Here is a 20,684-nt window from a genome sequence, read left to right as displayed (position 1 = left end):
CACTGAGCAGCAAGCCAGATGGAGGGCTGGATCCCAGGACCCAGAGATCCTGACCTGAGAAGGCAGATGCTCAACTGACTGAACCACACCCCTCCCTTATATTTTTTTCTTTTTGTTTTTTAAAGTAGGCTCCACACCCAGTGTGAACCCAATGTAGGACTTGAACTCAATGACTCTGAGACCAAGACCTGAACTGAAATCAAGAGTCAAGTGTTCAAACGACTAAGCAACTCAAGCACTCCCTATATACCTTTATTTTTAACTATCCCCAAAGGGTTTCTTTTCTAAATCCATCTAGCAACTTCAATGTTTATTTAAATTTTTTTTACGATATTGGGGTGCCTGGGTGGCTCAGTGGGAAGTCTGCTTGTCCCTCTCTCTCTGCTCCTCCTCATGCTTGCTCTCAAATAAATAAAATCTTTAAAAAATAAAAAATATTTATTATAATATATAAATATTAGTTATGTAACTTTAAATTTATATAATTTCAAATCCAAATAGTTCTTAGATAACAAGCTAATTCTAAAACCAGGTGATGAGTTTTTCAAGTAAATTCTGAAATGTTATCTTGTGTGTGCTTTGAGCAAGAAAATTCACATACAAACTTCTTTAAAGCATTCACAGGAATTTATACATAAGCCTGCCTCTCTAAAATAAGTGGATAGAAATTCTAAAGCAACATTTAGGCATGATTTTTAACATATTAAATAAAAATATAAAACCTCCACTTATGAGTTTGACGTTTTTTCCAAATAGGTACCACCAGCACTGGCTTTCATCAAACTTAACCATTCCATTCAGTTGTGAAAGACTAATCTTCATTTTCTAGAACTACAGTTTCAAATCATTTACAAAAACGTAGCTTTTTTCTAGTTCTTCCTACTGAGTTTGTAATGTTTGGCCACCTTCCTGCAAGTCTTTAGAAAATTACATGGTTTGGGAGAAAAAAAAAAAGAAAATTGCCCTTCTGGGAAGTAATAAGACAAAGCAACCAATTCATATTAAATACCTTTAGTTTTCCTCTGGTATCCCTAAAAGTGTCCAAGTCAACCTTAATCAACCTCTCCAAACAAGGTGCTTGGTGTAGCTTTCTCTGAAAACAAAAATTTTGCAACCTTTTTCTGAAATTATAAACCAAGGACATATTTTCCAGCTCCCTCTCCCTATGAAAAGCCAAACAAATTTTCCTTTTAAGCAAGTTTCTAAAGTCTGGACACTTGAATTGTTTTTCACTTTGGCTAGGGAAAAATAAGAAAGTGATAAGCATAGCAACAGCACCATCTAAAGACACACTGTCAGAATTTCTTGTAAAAATGCCAGACATCAGTTTCAAGCAAGTCTGGGCTCTCACCTTCCCCAGTCAGAATGACAGACGTATGACTGATGGATTTTGTTTATCCTTGGATGCTTAGTACTATGAGTCAAAGACAAAAAGCCCCATTTGTGCTTTGTGAAAAGAAATCACAACAGCTATAATAGGCATCGTGAGTAGGGTAAAAGCTGTTAATGAAAACAGAAGTGCCGGCAGCACTGGCTGTAGCCCTCAAGCAAAGAATGATTCCTTCCAGTGACTTACTATTACTTTTTATAAATGACACTGCTTCATTGCAGCTGGAGAAAGCAACCACATCCCCAGACCTGTACTGCCCAATATGAGAACCACTGGCCACATGTGCCCAGTGAGCACCAGAAATGTGGCTAGTCCAAATTGAAATGCGCTGTAGTGTTAAATACACCCCACATTCTAGAGACTTAATACAAAACAAAGAATATAAAATGTCTCATTAGTAATTCTCTGTGACATCAAGTACCTATTGTTATAGTGGCACCACTTTGGTTACTGGTAAAATAAAATGTTTTCAAAACTAATTTTGCCCATTTCCTTTTTTCTTTCTTTCTTTTTTTTTTTTTTTTAAACATAGCTACTAGAAAACTTAAAATTACACACATGGCTCACATTTGCAGGTGACATTGTATTTCATTAGGTAACGGGGCCTTAGACCTTCCGGTCATTTTTCTCAGCAGCTATCTAATCCTGAGCTACTAATCTTTCTACCATTTGCCCTAGTTTTGCATGATACTGTTTAGAGTTCCCAAAATACCAAATGAATAATAGTTTAACCAGACATTTCCTGGTTCCACTTTCCTAAAAGGCAGCAGAGCAGAACACAACTACACTAGACCAGAGGTCTTTCTGCCAACAGGGAGTCTACAGTTTATGCCAGTCATACTGCAACACCAACTGCAGTTTCAATAAAACAGCCTACCTCCTGGGGAGGAAGGGACCAGTGCCAAGGACAATTGGAAAGGTAAATTAGCCATGAGCGCGTGCACACACAGACACAGACACACACACACACACACACACACACACACACCAAAACACCCTCACATTCCAAATCCTGCATGGATACTTCTAAATTTTAGTCATAAATTTATTCAAATTTTTCATGACTCCCTTTATAGAATTTCTTTAGCCCTTGACCCCCTTTAGGGACAAAGTCATAAGACATTTTTCTTAAGCGTAAGACACCTATATCATGTAACCTGCATCACACCATATCCTTTCTCATGGTTCAGTGTCACTAGCTGGTGTGTGTACATGTATGCATATGTAAATTAAGCAACAGTGAGATTTCTTTTCAAACCTCCCTTCACTTGTCATTGACTATACTTTAGTTACATTTGGGGCTGTGTGGTGTCCTTGTGCCCAACCTGACCTATTGGGATGTGGAACCGTTTGTTCTCTTCACACAGATACACAGACATTTGCAGCAAGAGGATTCTTCTCACAAAGTCCTGAACTCCACCTCAAACCTTCTACAGACATGACAAAGACAGATCTGACTAAGCTCTATGCACTAAAGTGAGAAGCACCACATTCTGCTTTTCTTCTGACACCTTGGGTTACCCTTACCTTGACTTGCTCATTTGAGGTTACAGCACAGAAAACAATCTCTGTGAATCCTTGGGATGGGAACATACGGAAACAGATACCACCAATGACACGGCCATCTTTAATTAGGGCAAGGGTTTTGTGTTTCCTGAAAGAACAAGATTATGGCAAAGTTTTACACCTATTTCAGTTACATTAAAATACTTTTTGGAGTGTTCCTTATCAACCAAACAGGAAAGGAGGAGAATGTCCTTATTGAGTTTCTATGGAAGCCTCCTCTATCTAGACACTATCTCAGTAGAACATTCTTAATGTAGACTTTTTAGAGCAAGCTTGCCTGGGCAAGATTTCATTTATCAGGGCGTTCAGCAGAACAAAATGTCAGCCACCTAAGAAGGGTCTGAGGTTTATAAAGAACAAAATATGTGTTGAGATTCTGACTGGTACTGGAATGGCAGTACACCCACTGCCAAGGGACCCACAAGGGAGGGAAAGCACTGCCACAGACAAATGTGGCTTTATGGACATGTACATATGTTTCTGAAGGGTTTACTCTGATTCAAAAATATTACAGAAACATTATGGAAGAGAATACAAAATCCACACGTATAATTTGCTGAAACCTCCAATATAGAATCCTGTCAGAACTTCTGTCTAAAGTGACCAAAGGAATCACAGTCCACATAGGCTGCTAGGCTATATATGTTAAAATACATTCAATTAGAGAACTTTAGGTTTTCTGTTGTTTGAGTTTTGTTTAAAGCAATGGATTTTCAAATGTACCTATCTGATACCCCAATAAATTTCCCCAAAGTTAAGACCCAGCAACAGTGATACCTAGTTAAGATACCAAAATCAAGAATATTTTGACTTTGAAAAAGGACAATTTTTGCTGTTTATACTTCTTCACTGCTATAATGAAAGAACCATAGGTCACCAGCAACATAAAATACAAAGTTTCATTATTATTAACAAAAAAGTATATGAATTGTTGAAATATTAATCTTACTGCTTTTGGTCATGGCAATTATCTTGATGTAGCTCTGTATTCCCCAGTGTGCCAAGATGCAGCAAGATTTGGTAGCTGACTCAGGCTGGCTTCCATTATCTGAGTGGTTCCTCCTTCATTTAAAAGGGAAATAAGAAAGAAGAGCCAAATACCACTTACGGGTCAAAGACAAGCCGTGTGATGTACTCTTTTGGCATCCGGGGCAGCTGGTGTGAGAACACGTTCTGTAGACCTACTAGCCACATTAGAATCTTCTTGTTGGGTTTCTGGTTCAGGGAATTGCCGACCACATGAAATTCAATCACACCCCTGCGCTCCTCCAGCCTTGCTGCCTCATCCCTGGCTGAATGCGCTGACAAGAAATTGGTCTGTGATGTAGGAGACAGGAAAAAAATTACATAGAACTCTTCTCTTAAGACAACGGGGATAGGACATCTCCATGCTTCTCTTATTTGTTCTAATTAAGATACACATTTGTGGAGTTTCGGGGACCTGAATATCACACAAGTTACAAAAACAAAATGGCAAAGGGAGGTAAAGCATTTTGAAAGATTAGAGTATTAGAATTACATGTGTACATGGATATATGGTATAGATTAGGAGTCATCAAACCTTCCTGGAAAGTGCTACATAATACATATAAGGACTCTGTGGCAACTAGTCAACACAGTTGTAGTATGAAAGCAGACACAGACATACATGAATGAATGGGGGGGCGCCTGGGTGATTCAGTCAGTTAATCACAATCTGACTCTTGATTTCAGCTCAGGTCATGATCTCAGGACCGTGAGATCAAACCACATGTGGGGTTCCGTGTTCAGCAGGGAGTCTGCTTGGGGATTCTCTCCCTCCACTTGTGCAAGCATGTATGAATGCATGAATGAAGTAGTGCTCCAATAAAATATTATTTATAAGAGGAATAGGGCAGACCAGATTTGGCCTGTGTGCTAACCACCTCTGGTTTGAAGGAATCCCATCTGGTTGAACTTTACACGACCCTCAGGATGACAGATCCCCAAAATTCTCATTACAGTCCCAATAGTGGCAGTCACATTTATAGTGTTGGTACCTCTTTTTGGAGGGCAGTTTTCTTTCCGAAGTATCTGCAGACCAACTCTCAACCACAGCTGGCAGCACAACATTTTGCCAGCACTTAATGCTCCCCATCCTATTTAATCCATCCAGGGGTATATAGGTAAATGTTCAATAAATAGTTCCTCAGGGAAGAAAAGCCCCAAATGGTAGCACCTGCTCATCCCGTTGGTCTACAGCTGGCTGATCAGGTGACCAGGTGCCACTGTGGTCAATTTCAAGCTACCAACACATTTAACAACTCGCTCACAAAACTCTTGAAAATTTAACAACTGCCTTGTGCACACCTGTACAAGCCAACTCCAGTACACTATAAAATTCACTCAACAAATTTTGAAATGTGTGATAACATCCTCACTTTGCAGATGAAAAACCTGAGCTAAACTAATCTGTAAGGTTACTAAATCCTTGAAAGACAAGTACGCAAAAGATATTATTGCCTAGATCCCAGGACTGGATATCTAGCAGGAAATGGGAAAAATAATCATCTTACAATGAGATCTTTCTCTTAAAACAGTCCAGTTCTTTAAATTATCCTCAATACCATAAAATGAGTATCTCAGGAAACATGACAAATTAAAAAATGATGTAGCAATGCCATGCTAAAAAAATTTTGAAAGATATTTTACAAAATAATCTCCAAGCCATTTCTTCATTTCCTGAAAGCTGTCAGAAATATCTTTTTGTTTTTTCCTAAAGTAGCTCCAAGCCCAGAGTGGAGCCCAACACAGGGCTTGAACTCATGACCCTGAGATCAACAAGAGTGGGAAACTTAACCGATTGAGACATTCAGGTGCCCCAGAAACATCTTAAATTGCCTTGCCCCTGGATGCAATGCAATAACAGCAGACCTTTTTAGCAAAACTGGTTTACTTAATCCAATCATGAGTAAATAAACAAATTCAAAAAGGGGTCCTTATGCAAAACCAGTGAGCAGGATTCTTCAACAATGGCACTACCATTTAAAAAAAAAAAAAAGGACTGAGGAACTATTCTAGAATAAAGGAGACTAAAGAAATGAAGAGAAAGGTGTAAATGTAATTCATGATCCCTGGCTGACTCTTCAATAATAGCAACAAATGTTCTAAGGACAAACAAATACATGGTTCTTTGGGGAAATGAGATGTGGACTCTTAATATATTAGGCCAGGGGTCAGCAAACTTTCTTATAAAGGAGCCAGATAACAAGTATTTTAGGTTTTGCAGGTCATACATCACCTGTCTTAATTATTCAAATCTGCTCTTGTAGTGTAAAACAGACATAGAAAATATATGTTTAAATAATACTTTCTTTATGGAGTGCCTGGTGGCTCAGTGGTTGAGCGTCTGACTTTGACTCGGGATGTGATCCTAGGATCCGGGATCAAGTCCTGCATCGGGCTCCCTGTGGGGAGCCAGCTTCTCTATCTGTCTATGTCTCTGCCTCTTTCTCTGTGTGTCTCTCATGAATAAATAAATCTTAAAAAAAAAAAAAAAAAAAATACTTTCTTTACAAAAACAGCCAGTTGGCCAGATTTGGCCTGTAGGCTATAGTTTGTCAATCTATATGTCAGAAAACATAACCTAGCTAAATTTTCTGATTGTGGCAACTACACTGTGGTAATGTAAAAGAATAGTCTTCATATTAAGAAATACAGGTAAAAATAGGGGTGAAATGTTGTGACACTATACTGAATTCTGAAATGGTTCCAAATGGTTCATAGGAGACACAGACAGAGGGAATATATGTGTGACATGTTAACAACTGGTGAATCTAAATTAAATATGGATCTCTATCATGAAATGTTTCTAACATTTATGAAAATTTAAATATTTCCAGATAAAAAGCTGAAGTGGGAATGCCCACAACTGTGTGAGATTATTAGTTTGTTTCCTTGATGTGTTATTCATCAAGGGGAATCACCTTTCTACTAGCTTGTTTTGCCCTCCATACATTGACCACCTGGTTAAATGCAAACCAGGATAGCAAAACCTGCTATCTCCCATAACACCCCCATTTCCAACAATTGAAATGACCGCGGAATACAGAAGGGGTCTACCAGCTGGCTGCTCTGGTTTACCCTGCTGACCTCTGGTCCAAGCATTGCTGCAGGGTCTGTGATGGTAGACATAACCTCGTCAATTAATTCCATTGGAATATCCCCCATAACTCGAGGTTTCTTGGCCTCCTCCAAGGCATGAGAGTCATTCATTTTCCTCTTTTCTCCTGTGATGATCAAAATAAAAGGGCAAACAATGGATGATCTTAAACACAAAGCAGTTAATACATGCCAACTAATCCAACTAATTTTCTATGAACATTGATGGGCATGGAAGTCAACTTTCCATTTACCCAGGGAAGAGGTGGCAGTGCAAGATGGGAAAGAGAAGGGTGGAGGTCATAATAACCACCAACCACAGATCCATTCCAAATATTTCCTATTTTCTCTGGTAATTTTTTAACTTGCTATATGAGTTATGTGTTTGTTCATTTGTACATGCAAGGGGTGATTTTAGTTATGACTTGTTATTAATCTCTAAATTTAGTCCCTTTGTGGTCAAAGAACATGGTCCATGTAACAAAATATCAAAAATTTTTGAAACTCCTTTAGAACCTAAAATACTACAGATTATTAGTAAATGTGTAGTGTCTTTTTAAAAATAATGTGTATTTTCTGACTCTTAGGGGTAATGATCTCTGTACATCCCCCTTAGATCAAGCTTACTGATTATGTTTTCAGCACTTCTATATCCTTATTGATAGCTTTGTCCACATGAACTATGAATTACTCAGAGATGTTGCTTCAAGCATTCAACCACTGGTTGATCAGGTTATTTCTCTTTGTGGTTCTGTTCATCCTCTTTCATGTATGTATACATGTGTTTATGTATAGATATGTGTATATTGTGTATGTTTATATGTATTTGAAATATACTAATGAAATCTTATATTTTGCTGGTAAATTTATTTTCACTATAAAATAACCCTCTTTATCTCTCACAATGCTTTGTTGCCATAATATGATACCTCACAAAGTGAATAGGGCCATTTTCAACATGCGGGACAGGCCTTGCGAAGGCAAAGAAAACTTTCTCCCACTTTCCTCCTTAGATTATACGGTAGCTTTCTTTCCTTTCTACTGTCATGCTTGGTTCTTTCTGTCATAATATGTATTAATTTTTATAATTAAAATTTAAAATAATTTTTAGATGTTCAAATCTATTCCTCGTGTCCGAATCCCACTAAGCATACTTCCATAGAACATTCTCACCATCCTCAGGTAAAGGACCAGAACAAGGTAAAGTATCTTATCTATATGAGGTGCTTCCATAAACATTACGTGTCACTTACTAAATGGCTTTTGCTGAGTTCTTGTTTTTATAACTTTTGTAGTTGTTATTGAGGGTAAATGAGAATATTTTTAGTTATTTGACCAAGAAGCCTTCAAATTCCATAATTCCCCAGGAGTAATTCTATGAATTACTTATTTTGTAGCTGAGGTTTATAGTTAATATGCCCCAAACTTGAAAAATTGCTAACAGTGTTATGATAAGAAAGGATATGACATCCAAGCTCACTGGCAAAGAGTTTTTGGAATGATTAGTAATGTCTCTCTCAGAAGTGAGAGATAGAGTAAATGGTGGCACACATGCTAAATATGTGGCCCTACATTTAAAATTTTCTTCTTTCCCTCTTTTATGCTACTTCTTTAATGTCAAATTTTGGTCATATCCAAGATTTGTTTGATGTCAAGCCCATGGACAGAAATGCAACCTTCAGAACATCCTACAACTGTGAAATGCATGTAAGATTAAGATTTGGCAAATTACATTAGTGGCTAAAGTCTTTACCCTCCTGGTATCCACACTCTGCCATGTGACTTTGTGGGTCTTCTACAAAAGAAGTAGAGTACATTTTCTCCACCTCTTGACTCTGAATTTGATCATGTAATTGGCTTTAAATGGCAAAATAAGGCAGGAGTGATGGTATACCAGTTCTGAGTCTAGGCTTCAAGAAACTATTTCTACTTGTTCTCTGGCGCTTTTCCCATCATCAAAAGGACATATTCTGCCCCAAGAAAAAGAAAAGAAGCCCAGTGATCTCAGGAGGATGAGAAATATATGAAGAGATTCTCTAGCTTAAGTGTTCTAGCCAAGCCCAGAATAGAGCCCCTGGTCAACAGGTAGACTCATGAGCAAGCCTAGCAAAGACTGAATGAGGTTGGCTGAGATCAGCTACCTTCCAGGAAACACACAGAATGAGTTAACTATGATAATAAATGATTATGGTTTTAAGCCTCTGAATTTTGGGTTGTTTTGTCCATAGCAATAACTAACCAATACAGCTCAAAGTGATTTCCAGCCATTATAGTCCTGGACATTCACAATTTGTAGTTGGCCTAAATCTACCTTTGGCATTCCTATAACAGAACTTCTATGGAAAACCATAGCCCTTTCTTATGTCCCCTTAAGAGCTTACCTGGGTTTGCCTCAAGCCCAGAAGAGCCTTTGCAGGAAGGACTGGTGCTCCCTCCATTAGGTTGCTCAAGGGAAGATGAGTTTGAATTATATGAAATGGTCCCAGCTACAGGAGGTGGACTGATAACTGGCCCCAAAAAGAAAAAAAGGTATTAGGTGACTCCTTTCTTAGGCAATAAGGAACCACGTGCACATGCAACCATCCCATTCCTGCCCAACACCACAACAAAATCATTGTCAAAATAAATGCCATGGAGGGGCACCTGGCTGGCTCAGTGGATGGAGCATGCGACTCTTGATCTTGGGGTTGTAAATTCAAGCCCCACACTGGGTATATAGATTACTTAAAATATTTTAAAAATTAATTAATTAAAATAAAAGCCATGGGGCCAATGTGAACATGACAATAAAAAAAAAGTAACCAATTATGGCCCATTGAATAGAGTAAGGATATCTGAGTCCACAATGATAAAACAACAAATGAATAAATAAATAAATAAATAAATAGGCAGAAGGTAAAAGTCTTCCTTACAGGAGAATACCAAGAAATAAAAAGGAAGGAATGATGGGGGGGTGGGGGGTGGGGGAGAATCATTTGGTAGCCAGCATAAAATAATTGATTCAGGAAAGAATCATCTGTGCAGGACAAACCTTGGGAGTGTAATTTTGATGAAGACAGGATAATTTTAAAGTACATCTCCATAAAAACACTTTTTTATTGCAAAAGGAAAAAATAGTAACACTGCAGTGGAGAAATCATGTACACACTACGTGTGATCAAGCTTATACCAACAAGAAGGAGAGAGGCCAACATCATGTGCCTCCTGATGTGACACAAAACTTGCTATAAACCACATGATTGAGATAAGAGGCAAAAATGGAAAACAGTCTACAGATTAGATAATAATATTGCATCAAGCTTAAATTCCTTACTTGATAACTATACTGTTGTTAAGTAAGAGAATGTCCTTGTTCTTGGGAGATACCCACTGAGCTCAGCAAAGGGGCAGGATGTTTGTAACTTTCCAATAGTTTAGAGAAAAAAAAAAGAGAGAGAAAGAGAGAGAGGAGGAAGATAAAGCTAATATAGCAAAATGTTAACAAGTAGTGAATCTGGGCAGAGGATATACAGTATATAAGATTTATTTGTCCTATTCTTGTAACTTTTCTGTAAGTTTGAAAGTATTTACAAATAAAAAACTTTTGTTTTATAAAGCCATTGGAGGAAATAGCATGTTGCTTTGCTAGTGTGCTGCTGATTTGTAGCTAGTGGGGTGAGAGGAGATGAAGGATACAGACATTCTCAGTGACACTGGTCATATACAGGACAGAGTATGGCAGTGCAGCCAGATGCCCAGAGAGAATGTTCAACTAAATTTCAACACAGCCACAGTTCAGTCCCCAGAGAACGTTCCAAACGGCCAACAAAGTGATGGAATAAGTTAATGGAGCAATAGAGAGACACCAATCCATTGCACTCAGAATATACTATAGTGCCAGGCTATACGGCTTTCCTTCCAGGAAACAGACCTACTGAATCTCAAAGTACACTGGAGTGATTCCACACAAAGAGGAAGCTCTGGTGACTCTGAAGACATCTGAGTATCTTGCAAACCTTCAGAGCCATCATTACGAATGTCATTTATCACAGCTGCATAGACGTGCAGACATGCCAATTAAGTAGATGATTACACTCTTCTTTCCCCCCAGAGAACACACTGCAATTACAGGAGAACAGGAGAAGGCAGCCTGCTTCTGACAGCTTTCAGTAATAGTAAAGAGGACAATACAGTTCAACTGGGTTACAACCGTAGTCACAGCAATAAATACGAAACCCCGAGAGCCAGAGACAATGTCTGCGTTCTCTATCATATGCTAAGGCATATAAATGTACTGGAAATTGATTGGGAGGCATTTTCAGCAGGAAAGGGCGAATGGGAGTTTTCACAAACAGAGGAATCCTTTCAGGAAGACCTTGCAGAAAAGAACGAGGTTGACCCCGTTGTCAACTTTGATTGTCAGCTTCGGTGTCCCCCTGCCTGAAGGAGGAAACTGTGTTCTTCACTCATTCCTCCCACAAGCATTTGCCTGCACATTCGCAGCACACGCCTAAGTAAGGCAGTGTGGTAGTGGCTAGAGGTCTGGCTCTTCATGTAGTAAAGTAGTTAAGGAATTCCACAGCCTAGGCATGAAGCCCAGTTCCAATGCTTAGGAACTATGATAGTGGGCAACTTGGTGCTCCTCTCTGAGCTTCGGTGTCTCACCAATTTCTCAGGGGATATATGTTATTTTTATTGTGGCAAAACAGTCTCTGACCACCCAGGAGTCACACCCATAGGAAACACAAGACTTACAGAAAAATGGGGTTAGGATAGCATGAGGTAAGTGTTCTCAAATATTGCTGCACATCAGAATCACCTGGGGAGCTTTTAAAAGTCTCAACGTCTGGCCTCAACCAACTCTATCACTCTCGAGAAAAGCCTCAGAAATCAGTATTACTTTAAATCAACACAAGTGATGCCATAGCGCAGCCAAGTTAGAGAACCCAAGATAAGATATAGTCAAGGTTCTATGAAAGTCTGGAAGAAAAGAGATCCAGTCCTTGCTAGAAGGCATAGGAAGAATAAGGAAAGAGTTTGTGGGAGAGATACCACTTGAAAACCAGACGAAATAAAGACAAACTGAACAGCACAGGGACAGACAGAGCAATAAAGAGGATAGATATGTCCAGCCACCACAGAGAATATGTCCTGTAAATGCTAAAATCTCAAGTCTCTAAAAACAAGAATTCAAACAAAAAGGATTTGATCCAACCCAAAATACCTCATTCCCTAAGTACTGTGCTTCGCAGAGATTTAATTATATTTATATCCAAACTTGGGCTCTAGGTGAAAAAAAAATTAATCACTACCTCAAATGTATTCTGCTGAGTAAAAGAAGTCAGACTCAGAAAATGGTGTACCATATGATTCTATTCATATGACATTCTAGAAAAGGCAAACTCCAGGAACAAAAAACAAATCAGTGGTTGCCAAGGCTGGAGGTACAGTAATGAATGGGATGGACTACAGAGGGTTACAAAGGAATTTTCTGGGGGGAAGCCACTGTTCTGTATTTTGATGGTACTGGTGGTTATACAACAGCATGTGTTTTGTCAAAATTCACAGAACTGTATTAACTGTATTTTTTTTTTCTGGAGGCAAAAATAATACACACTGAGCTAGAGATCTTAAAAACTCTGACATCAAAATTCTGCATTCTTTTTCCCCATGACCACATACAAATTACTGTTTTGGCATCTCTTGCTAAACTTATCCGAGTCTTCCTAGTGTCAAAGGCAGCAATTCAGATCCTCTCTCTGGGATCAGAAGTCACTAGTCTTCCTTCACCATAAAATACCAGCTGATGCCACTCAGGGCAATGGCAACAGTGCTCTCGCCTCACTGGAAGTCCTTCACGACCTGAGATTCAAGACTACTCTCTTCCACTCACCATCCTACCTTTATCCATGATAGTAACTTGATGCAAGAAACAGACATCACAGATTCAGAAATTAGACCAAGACTTGATTCCTGGGCATAATTGGACATTGACTGAGACTTAAAGTGTCTTTAAAAAGAGCCAGGGGTTGCCTGGGTAACTCAGTGGTTGAGCATCTGCCTTTGGCTCAGGTCATGATCCCAGGGTCCAGGGATTGGGTTCCACATCAGGCTCCCTGCAAGGAGCCTGCTTCTCCCTCTGCCTATGTCTCTGCCTCTCTCTCTCTCTCTCTGTGTATCTGTCATGAATAAATAAAATCTTAAAAAAAAAAAAAAAAAAAGCCAGCGTTTGACTACAGAGCTGAGCTGTGTGGTATTTTACACCTCCTCTAAGATTGTAATGTGCAAGCAAAGCAAACCTAATAGCACAAGGAGGAGTGGTTTTAACTGATTTGCACCTGCTCTCCTTGATGCAGATGCAAGATTCGCCAAACTGTTACTTTTTTGTTGGCTCTATTCTTCAATTTTTTGGTGAAAAACACAAATAAATGCAGAGTTGAGCTGTGACTAACACTTCCTGATTGTTCTTGGATTTATGCAAAGAGAAATTTACCTGTTTGGATTCCTAGCTGGCTGGTTCTGGTAGAGGCTGAGAGAAAATCCTGATCCCAGATAGGAGAGTTTTGACTATAAACTTCTTCTTCTAACATGGACAGAAACCTAGACACAAGAGTAAAAGCAACAGTAAGATAAAAAACTAATATATTACCAGAGGGACGAAAGCCCTAACCATCTATGGCAAGCACCCCAATATCAGCATCTTACCTTCACTTCAGAAATACGCTCATGAATTATGACTCAAATAATGACTTTGTTAATGGCCTGTATATTCAAACAAGGAAATGCATTTCTACAAATTTATTCTCTTTTGATTCTCCACGGATTGACACAACATAGACTGCACAGTGTCATTAACTGTAGGAATGCATTCCACTAAGTGCTCCTCAGCGTCAGAGCAAGATTTCCACCATCCATGGAGCTGTTATTACCACTGTCATTATCCACCACAAAAGCTAATATTTATCAAGTGCTTGCCATGTGCCTGCACTGTTCTGTGAACTTCTTACTGAATCCTCACATCAACCCAATGGGTTACGTATTTTTATTATCACAAACCTATGAAATGGAACCCATTATTATATCCATTTTACAGAAAAAAAACTTAAGCATGATATTAAATAACTGGCTCAAAGTTCCACAATGAGGAAATTGCCAGGCTAGGATTAGAATGTGATTGATTGCTATGTTATACTTATGTCATAAACCAAATTGATCTCAAATTTTGGGGGTCCACAGAAATCACAGGGAGACTTTGTTAGAAATATAGATAGCCAAGCCCGGGCTTACTGAATCAGAGTCCCTGAGAACAGGCTTGAGTGACTAAATTTTTTGAAGTACCTTAAATCTATGTGTATCAAAAGTGAAGAACAATGATTAAAATAGCAACACAAGACTACACATCTGGTACTGGAATACCTTCCTACAAGCCTCTTTTTAAGGCACGTTAATTCCAGGGGGGAAATATAAGAAAAGGCTAAGAGCTTGGACTCTAGAATCCATTTGCCAAGCTCACCACTTAATTTCTGTGACCCTTAAGATAAATTATTCTTAACTTTCTTCTTTCTCAGATTCCTCTTCCATAAAACAGAAACATCAACACTAATTCCTGCATAGGGTCATAGTGAGAAATAAGCTAATGTGCATTCATAAAATAGTGCCTGACCCCAAGTAAGTACTCCATTCATCCTTTCAACAAATACTGGTTGAATGTCTGCCCTGTGCCAGGCACTCTATTAGGTGCTGTGAGGGCAAGGCGAACAAAACCACCATCTTGCCCCCATGAAGTTCACACTGCAATGTTGTAATAAAGGTTGAATATGATGAGTCCACTATTCTGTCTCTGAAATTTTGAACTCCAGAAGTTCTTAAAAAAAGATCTCCCATAACCCATTTGGCAACAATCTAACCTGAACATACATAAAATTATCTATAGTTTTTACAATTAAAAGTGGATTTGATTTAGGGGGATATCCCCTACCCTTAGTGCTGTGATATATGTGTTATATTACCTTGACAAAATATTTTAAATCTTGAATTTTGGGGTGCCCTGGGTGGCTCACTTGGTTAAGTATCTGCCTTCGGCTCAGGTCATGCCCCCAGGACCCACATTGGGCTCCCTAATCATCTATGGCATTTTGCTCCCCTAACCATCTCAGCAGGGAGCCTGCTTCTCCCTCTCCCGCTGCCTGCTGCTCTCCCTGTTTGTGTTTTCTCTCTCCTTTTGTCAAGTAAATAAATAAAATCCTTAAAAATAAATCTTAAATTTTGAAACATCGGTATCAAAGTTTTGGATAACTGACCAAGGATCCATATCATTATCATAATCACTAAAAGTACCACTGTTCTTCCCATTTATCAATGCCTATAAGAATTTAAATTATTTCAGGGTGGGAGAGGTTTGTTTTGTGAAAGTGAAAACAGATCGGGAAAGGTCCTAGGCATTTTCTTACTTGCTACTCAGATTAAAACTCAGATTTAGGGTCACTTAGGTGGTTCAATTAAGCGTCTGACTTCAGCTCAGGTCATGATCCTGGAGTCCAGGGATTGAGTCTCCCCCATGGGGCTCCCAGGGGGTGGAGAGTCTGCTTCTCCCTCTCCCTCTGCCCCTCCCCCTACTTGTGTTTGCTTACTCGATTGCTCGCACACTCTCTCTCAAATAAATAAATAAATCTTTTTAAAAACTTAAAAAAAAAAAGAACAAATCTCAGATTTAAGAACAAGGTACCATTTGAATAAGTACCTACCCGCACATGATAGTTTAATTCATGGTTTATAGAAACTGCATGAGTCACTTCCTAAGCAAGCCACCATTAACTTTTTAAAACATTTTAGTATGTTTCTTACCAATCACAGCAAGACTGACAGCAATAGGAGGTAAGATCCTTACTGATATCATGTCCTGATCTTGCTATGAAAAAGAAGGTGCTTGAGGCCTTTTCTCATTTTCCCATCTTACACAGCCCTCCAGATTTCCCCAACTGCCCTTCATCATGGAGGTAAATTTCCTTTCCCTTTTCTAGGCTCTTCTCTATCAGTAATTGGTTAGAACACTGTTCACAAAGCCCTGCAGAGGGGTGGCTCAGTGGTTGAGCATCTGCCTTTGGCTCAAGGCGTGATCCCTGGGTCCTGGGATTGAGTCCCGGCATCGGGCTCCCCATAGGAAGCCTGATTCTCCCTCTGCCTATGTCTCTTCCTCTCTGTGTGTCTCTCATGAATAAATAAACAAAATCTTATTTAAAAAAAAAAAAAAAAGCCCTGCAGAGATTCACCAAGGAAGAGTTCCATCACTAATTTAAGAAAAATAATTCTATATACATATATGCGTGTTATATATGTATATATAAACAGAGTTATTTCATTATAATAAATAGTCTCATGCAATGATGAGAGTACTTGCTTTGTGTATATATACAATACAAAACTGCAGAAATAAAGAAAACAATCCATGGAGAAAAACACTAAAAGTAGTTCCGAGTGGTAGGGCTTGGGGGTTGGAGGGAGGGGGAGCATCTTTTGCTTCTTTGTTCTCTCTTGATCAAATTTTCATCTGAATGTGCATTCATCACTTTTAGGATAAAATATAGATACTAAACCCTTCTAAAAACCACCTTGTATGCTAGTGGATGGAGGGAAAGGCAAAAATTTTGTTTTTGTTTTTTAATGTATACATTTTTTTCATATTTCCACAGGTTTTTTGTTTTTTACATTTTGTATACATATTTTTAAAGACTTATATATTTGAGAGAAGGAAGAGCTCCTGCCAGTGCAAGGTGAGGAGAGGAAGAGGGACTAGAAGAGAAGCAGACTCCCCACTGAGCAGGGAGCCTGACATGAGTGGGACTCAATCCCAGGACCCTGAGATCACAACCTGAGCCAAAATCAAGAGGTAGATGCTTAACTGATCACACCACCCAGGCACCCTAGGAAAGGCACAAATTAAAGCCACGTATTAGAAAGGGCACTTATGAGGAGGAGGAAGTTAAGGATGTCAACCTTGCAAATGCATGTGAGAATCACAGCAATATCAAGGAATGGTGTGCAGCCAGCTATAGCTCTCACACTGTGACAGTGCCCAAGACTCAAACAGCACCTGAAGCTTCCATATATGTGATTCCGCTGCCAAGGCTATAGGTATAAATCCTTATCAGCCTCAGTCTTGTCATATTCACTGACAGGGGGTTTAAAAGAAGAAGTGGGTGGTAGTTTTACCCTACCATTAGTAATAGAGAAGAGAAAAAAACAGCATGGATTTTTTTAATCCAACAGCATAAGCATGCCAGAACTATGGGATGAAGGAACATAACACACTATAATTAGCAAATATCTGCAAGAAGCAAAATGAATTTGCTATGGGGAAAAAAAAACAACCTGTTACTCTCTAAGGTAATTAAAATTTCTCTTTAAGTACCATAGAAGATGGGGGAGGGCCCCCTTTGTTCCTTGGCTTAGAAACACAGAATGACAACTATAATCTAAAAATATAAAAATGCTGCTTATGTGGCAATGTAATAGAGAAATAAGAAAACTGCTGTAAATCCTGAACGAAAGGAGCTCAGACCAGCTAAAAGGCAGCTACTGTATACACGAGCATGCCCAGAGATCATAACCCATGTAGGCACAATACCCAAATCGCAGCTTCAAGTACTTCTGAATCTTCTTCCCTGGAGAATACCAAAATGTTCATGTCATGCCTCAGTCTCCGGTAGCGGCTGCCTTAAGAAAACACCGGAACTCAGGATGCTAGGATTTATGTGCAAATATTGGGAGTTCAGCTAAAGCTCATCAGAATTACCCATGACATCTTCTATCCACAGCTTGGGATTTGTGTTAAACTGTAAAGGAATTTTCAGTCAATTTCTATCAGAAAAACATTTTTTGTTGTTTTTTTGGACCTTATTCTTAAAAATTAAAGCTGTCTTTCCTGAGAAACAAACTGGGTAATAAAATAATAAAACTTAATAATAAAAATCAAGTTTCTCTACTAAAATAGGGCATCATCAGTCTCTGGTTAAAGAGAATACCTCCTCTCTTAAACTCTTCTCTACACCAGCAGTTCTCACGGTATAAGGAAGGAAGGCTCTATCATACCTAGAAAGCCCTTTCAAATCATACCTTCGACCTTGTCCACAATAAATGCTGGTCTAGGCAGCATGACGCCCACAAAACAAACTGTCTCACTCAGTGTCTTGCTGTCACTGGTCCATGACTAATAGGCAACTGCACCTGCAGCCCCTCTCATGAGCAGCCAGGCTTTTAGTTTAAAATTTTGGTCTTAGCACTGAAAATGCATTTCCAAGGCCAATGGTACAACACTGCAACTTCCTATTCCTTTTTTCTTTTTTTAATTTATTCATGAGAGACACAGAGAGAGGCAGAGACAGAGAGGCAGAGGGAGAAGCAGGCTTCATGCTGGTAGCCCAATGTGGGACTTGATCCCAGGACTCCAGGATCATGCCCTGAGCCAAAGGCAGACACTTAACCACAAAGACACCCAGGCATCCCACGTCCTATTCCTTTAACACATTTCCTTTGTTTGAAAAATATTTCCTTGATTATTTATATGTTGGAGCTCTGGCAGGTACACAAGAGTTACATATATTCTACAAAAAACTGAGTAGAGAGGTACAAAGATCATTCTGAAGGAAGTCTCTCTATTCCCACCCAGCCCCGTCCTTGGGGTCTAGTTTTCAAAGAGTGAGGGGCAGGTAGACCGTAGCTGAGGCAGAAGTGATTCACCAGACTTAGAAAGGGTTGGAGATGTGGGATGGAAAAAAAATCAGCCACTTGGGTTGTCCTGCTGAGTAGATGGAAACTGTTTCTACCACTCTCCTCCATCTTCCGCTAGCTCCCTGGCAGCTGAATATACCCAACAGAGCACAACCCCATTCCGAGACCCAAAGACAAGGACCCAGGTGAGATGAGGTGGCACTACAGCAACACAAATCCCACACTAACAACAGATACACTGTGTAGTACCTAAAAAGGGAGCTGAGAAGGAGAGAGTCCCTTCTCCCTCTTCCCTGGGACGCTTTTCCTATCATTCCTGATCTTGTTACTGATACAGGCTTTGGTGAATGTCTATCAATCTCAAGCTCCACAATCAAAGACCTGCAAGGGCGCTCTCTTACTTTGGGAAATGGGTCAGGATGAGAGTTCTTTTTTCAAGTGGCAGTTTGTCTTTCTCCTGTCTCGCTTGTTCCAGGAGTTGTCTTCTCATGACTGTGAAGACTGAGCGCAGCAGTGTTCTCCCAAACACCTGGGTGGTTTCATAGCGAGGTAGACTGTCACAGAACTGGGGCACATTGCAATAACACAGCCACCTGTGATAAGAGGAGACAAGCACCATCAATATACCTTAAGCCCCCAGGTCCATCTGAAACATCCATTGATGGATGTCTAACCACAGCAGAAGAAACTAGGTCTGCATTGACGAGTAGTAGTACCACTGCCAGCTACTGAAACTTGGAAATTTGTTTAGTTTGCCCATATACAAGCATTTGGGTCCAGTTCTGTGAAAATCATTCCATTCTGCAGCATCATGCAGGGAGTCCTACAGTCACACGGTCCTGGGGTCAAATCCCTGCTTTGCCACTTAACTGGCTGCATGACTTGGGGAAATGTAATCATGTTTATAAGTCTCCTAGTCCTTACCTGTAAAGGGGGGGGCAGCAATAATACCTACCTCGTTGAATTGTTATGAGCATGATATGGAAAGTGCAAGGTGCAATTCGAGTTTCTGGTATGTAAGTGGTAGTTTAAATAAAAGAAGATATTAAAGGAGAAGCTGAGGAAGTCCCATTTGTGAATGACTCAGAATTCCAACATCTAGTTCTCTGGGTAAAATTTAAAATGCCTACACAGCACTCACATACCCCTGAAGCTTTGATGAGAAGATAAAGATCTTCAAGACTATTCAAAACTCAGTCAAAACGCAGGAAGTAATAAGCTTCACCATCTGTCGCTTAAGTGTGTCTTCAATGACTCAGCCTTCAACTTAAAAATGCACTTCGGCATTACAAAAGCTGGACGAGTGCCCAGGCCCAGGGGGAAGCCAGAGGCTTTCTTGAGATCTGACCGCGGTTCTGGGGTACACTGGCTATGTAGGGCAAACAATGGAGAAGGCTCATTCAGCCAAGAGAAGCTAGAGAATCAAAGTTTATTCAAAATCGACCCTCTTTCTTTATAGTCTCCCAGGATGCAAGGTCTCAAATTCCCAGGACCCAGTAATATAACTGTACAGTAGGGGTCAGAAGATGTTGCCAGACCAGGGGTCAGAAGCTTCATCACACAAATCCTCATTCCTTGGCAGCAGATCCAAACCTCCTTTTCCGGGACAGGACTGCTTTCCAAAAAATTAACACCTCTCTTCTTGGTGTGCCTTCCTGATACCTTTAAAGTGGGAGGAAGAGCTCTAATATGCCCAAACTGCTAATGGGAAGCTCCTGATGAATGTTCCAACCCTTAATAAAGAGTGGAATAATAGTAATTAACTTGTACTTATTGCTCTCTTTCTCTTATTCTGTATCACTTTGTATCTTCCCTGTGGTGTGATGGTGGTAGTGGTGGTGGTAGTTCATCTTTCGGAAAGAAAATTTTCATTAGTTCACCTGCCTAAATTCAAAATTGACCT

General features: G+C 39.6%; 1 protein-coding gene across 7 annotated transcripts in view; it reads right to left on the bottom strand.

Annotated features, from left to right (window-relative positions):
* KAT2B (lysine acetyltransferase 2B) overlaps positions 1–20,684 on the bottom strand; it is a 99,785-nt gene that overhangs the window by 20,946 nt on the left and 58,155 nt on the right. For all 7 annotated transcript variants that reach the window (XM_072792926.1, XM_072792931.1, XM_072792927.1 and 4 more), the window contains 6 exons: positions 19,183–19,374; positions 13,548–13,654; positions 9,457–9,582; positions 7,067–7,203; positions 4,065–4,273; positions 2,918–3,044 (listed from right to left, as the gene is read on the bottom strand). In XM_072792926.1, coding sequence (XP_072649027.1) covers positions 2,918–3,044; positions 4,065–4,273; positions 7,067–7,203; positions 9,457–9,582; positions 13,548–13,654; positions 19,183–19,374 — 898 coding nt within the window. The remainder of the gene's footprint in view (positions 1–2,917; positions 3,045–4,064; positions 4,274–7,066; positions 7,204–9,456; positions 9,583–13,547; positions 13,655–19,182; positions 19,375–20,684) is intronic.

This window comes from Canis lupus, chromosome 22 (assembly GCF_048164855.1).
Source record: "Canis lupus baileyi chromosome 22, mCanLup2.hap1, whole genome shotgun sequence".
In the NCBI taxonomy this organism is placed as follows: Eukaryota; Metazoa; Chordata; class Mammalia; order Carnivora; family Canidae; genus Canis; species Canis lupus.
This window is presented reverse-complemented; position numbering and strand designations above follow the sequence as displayed.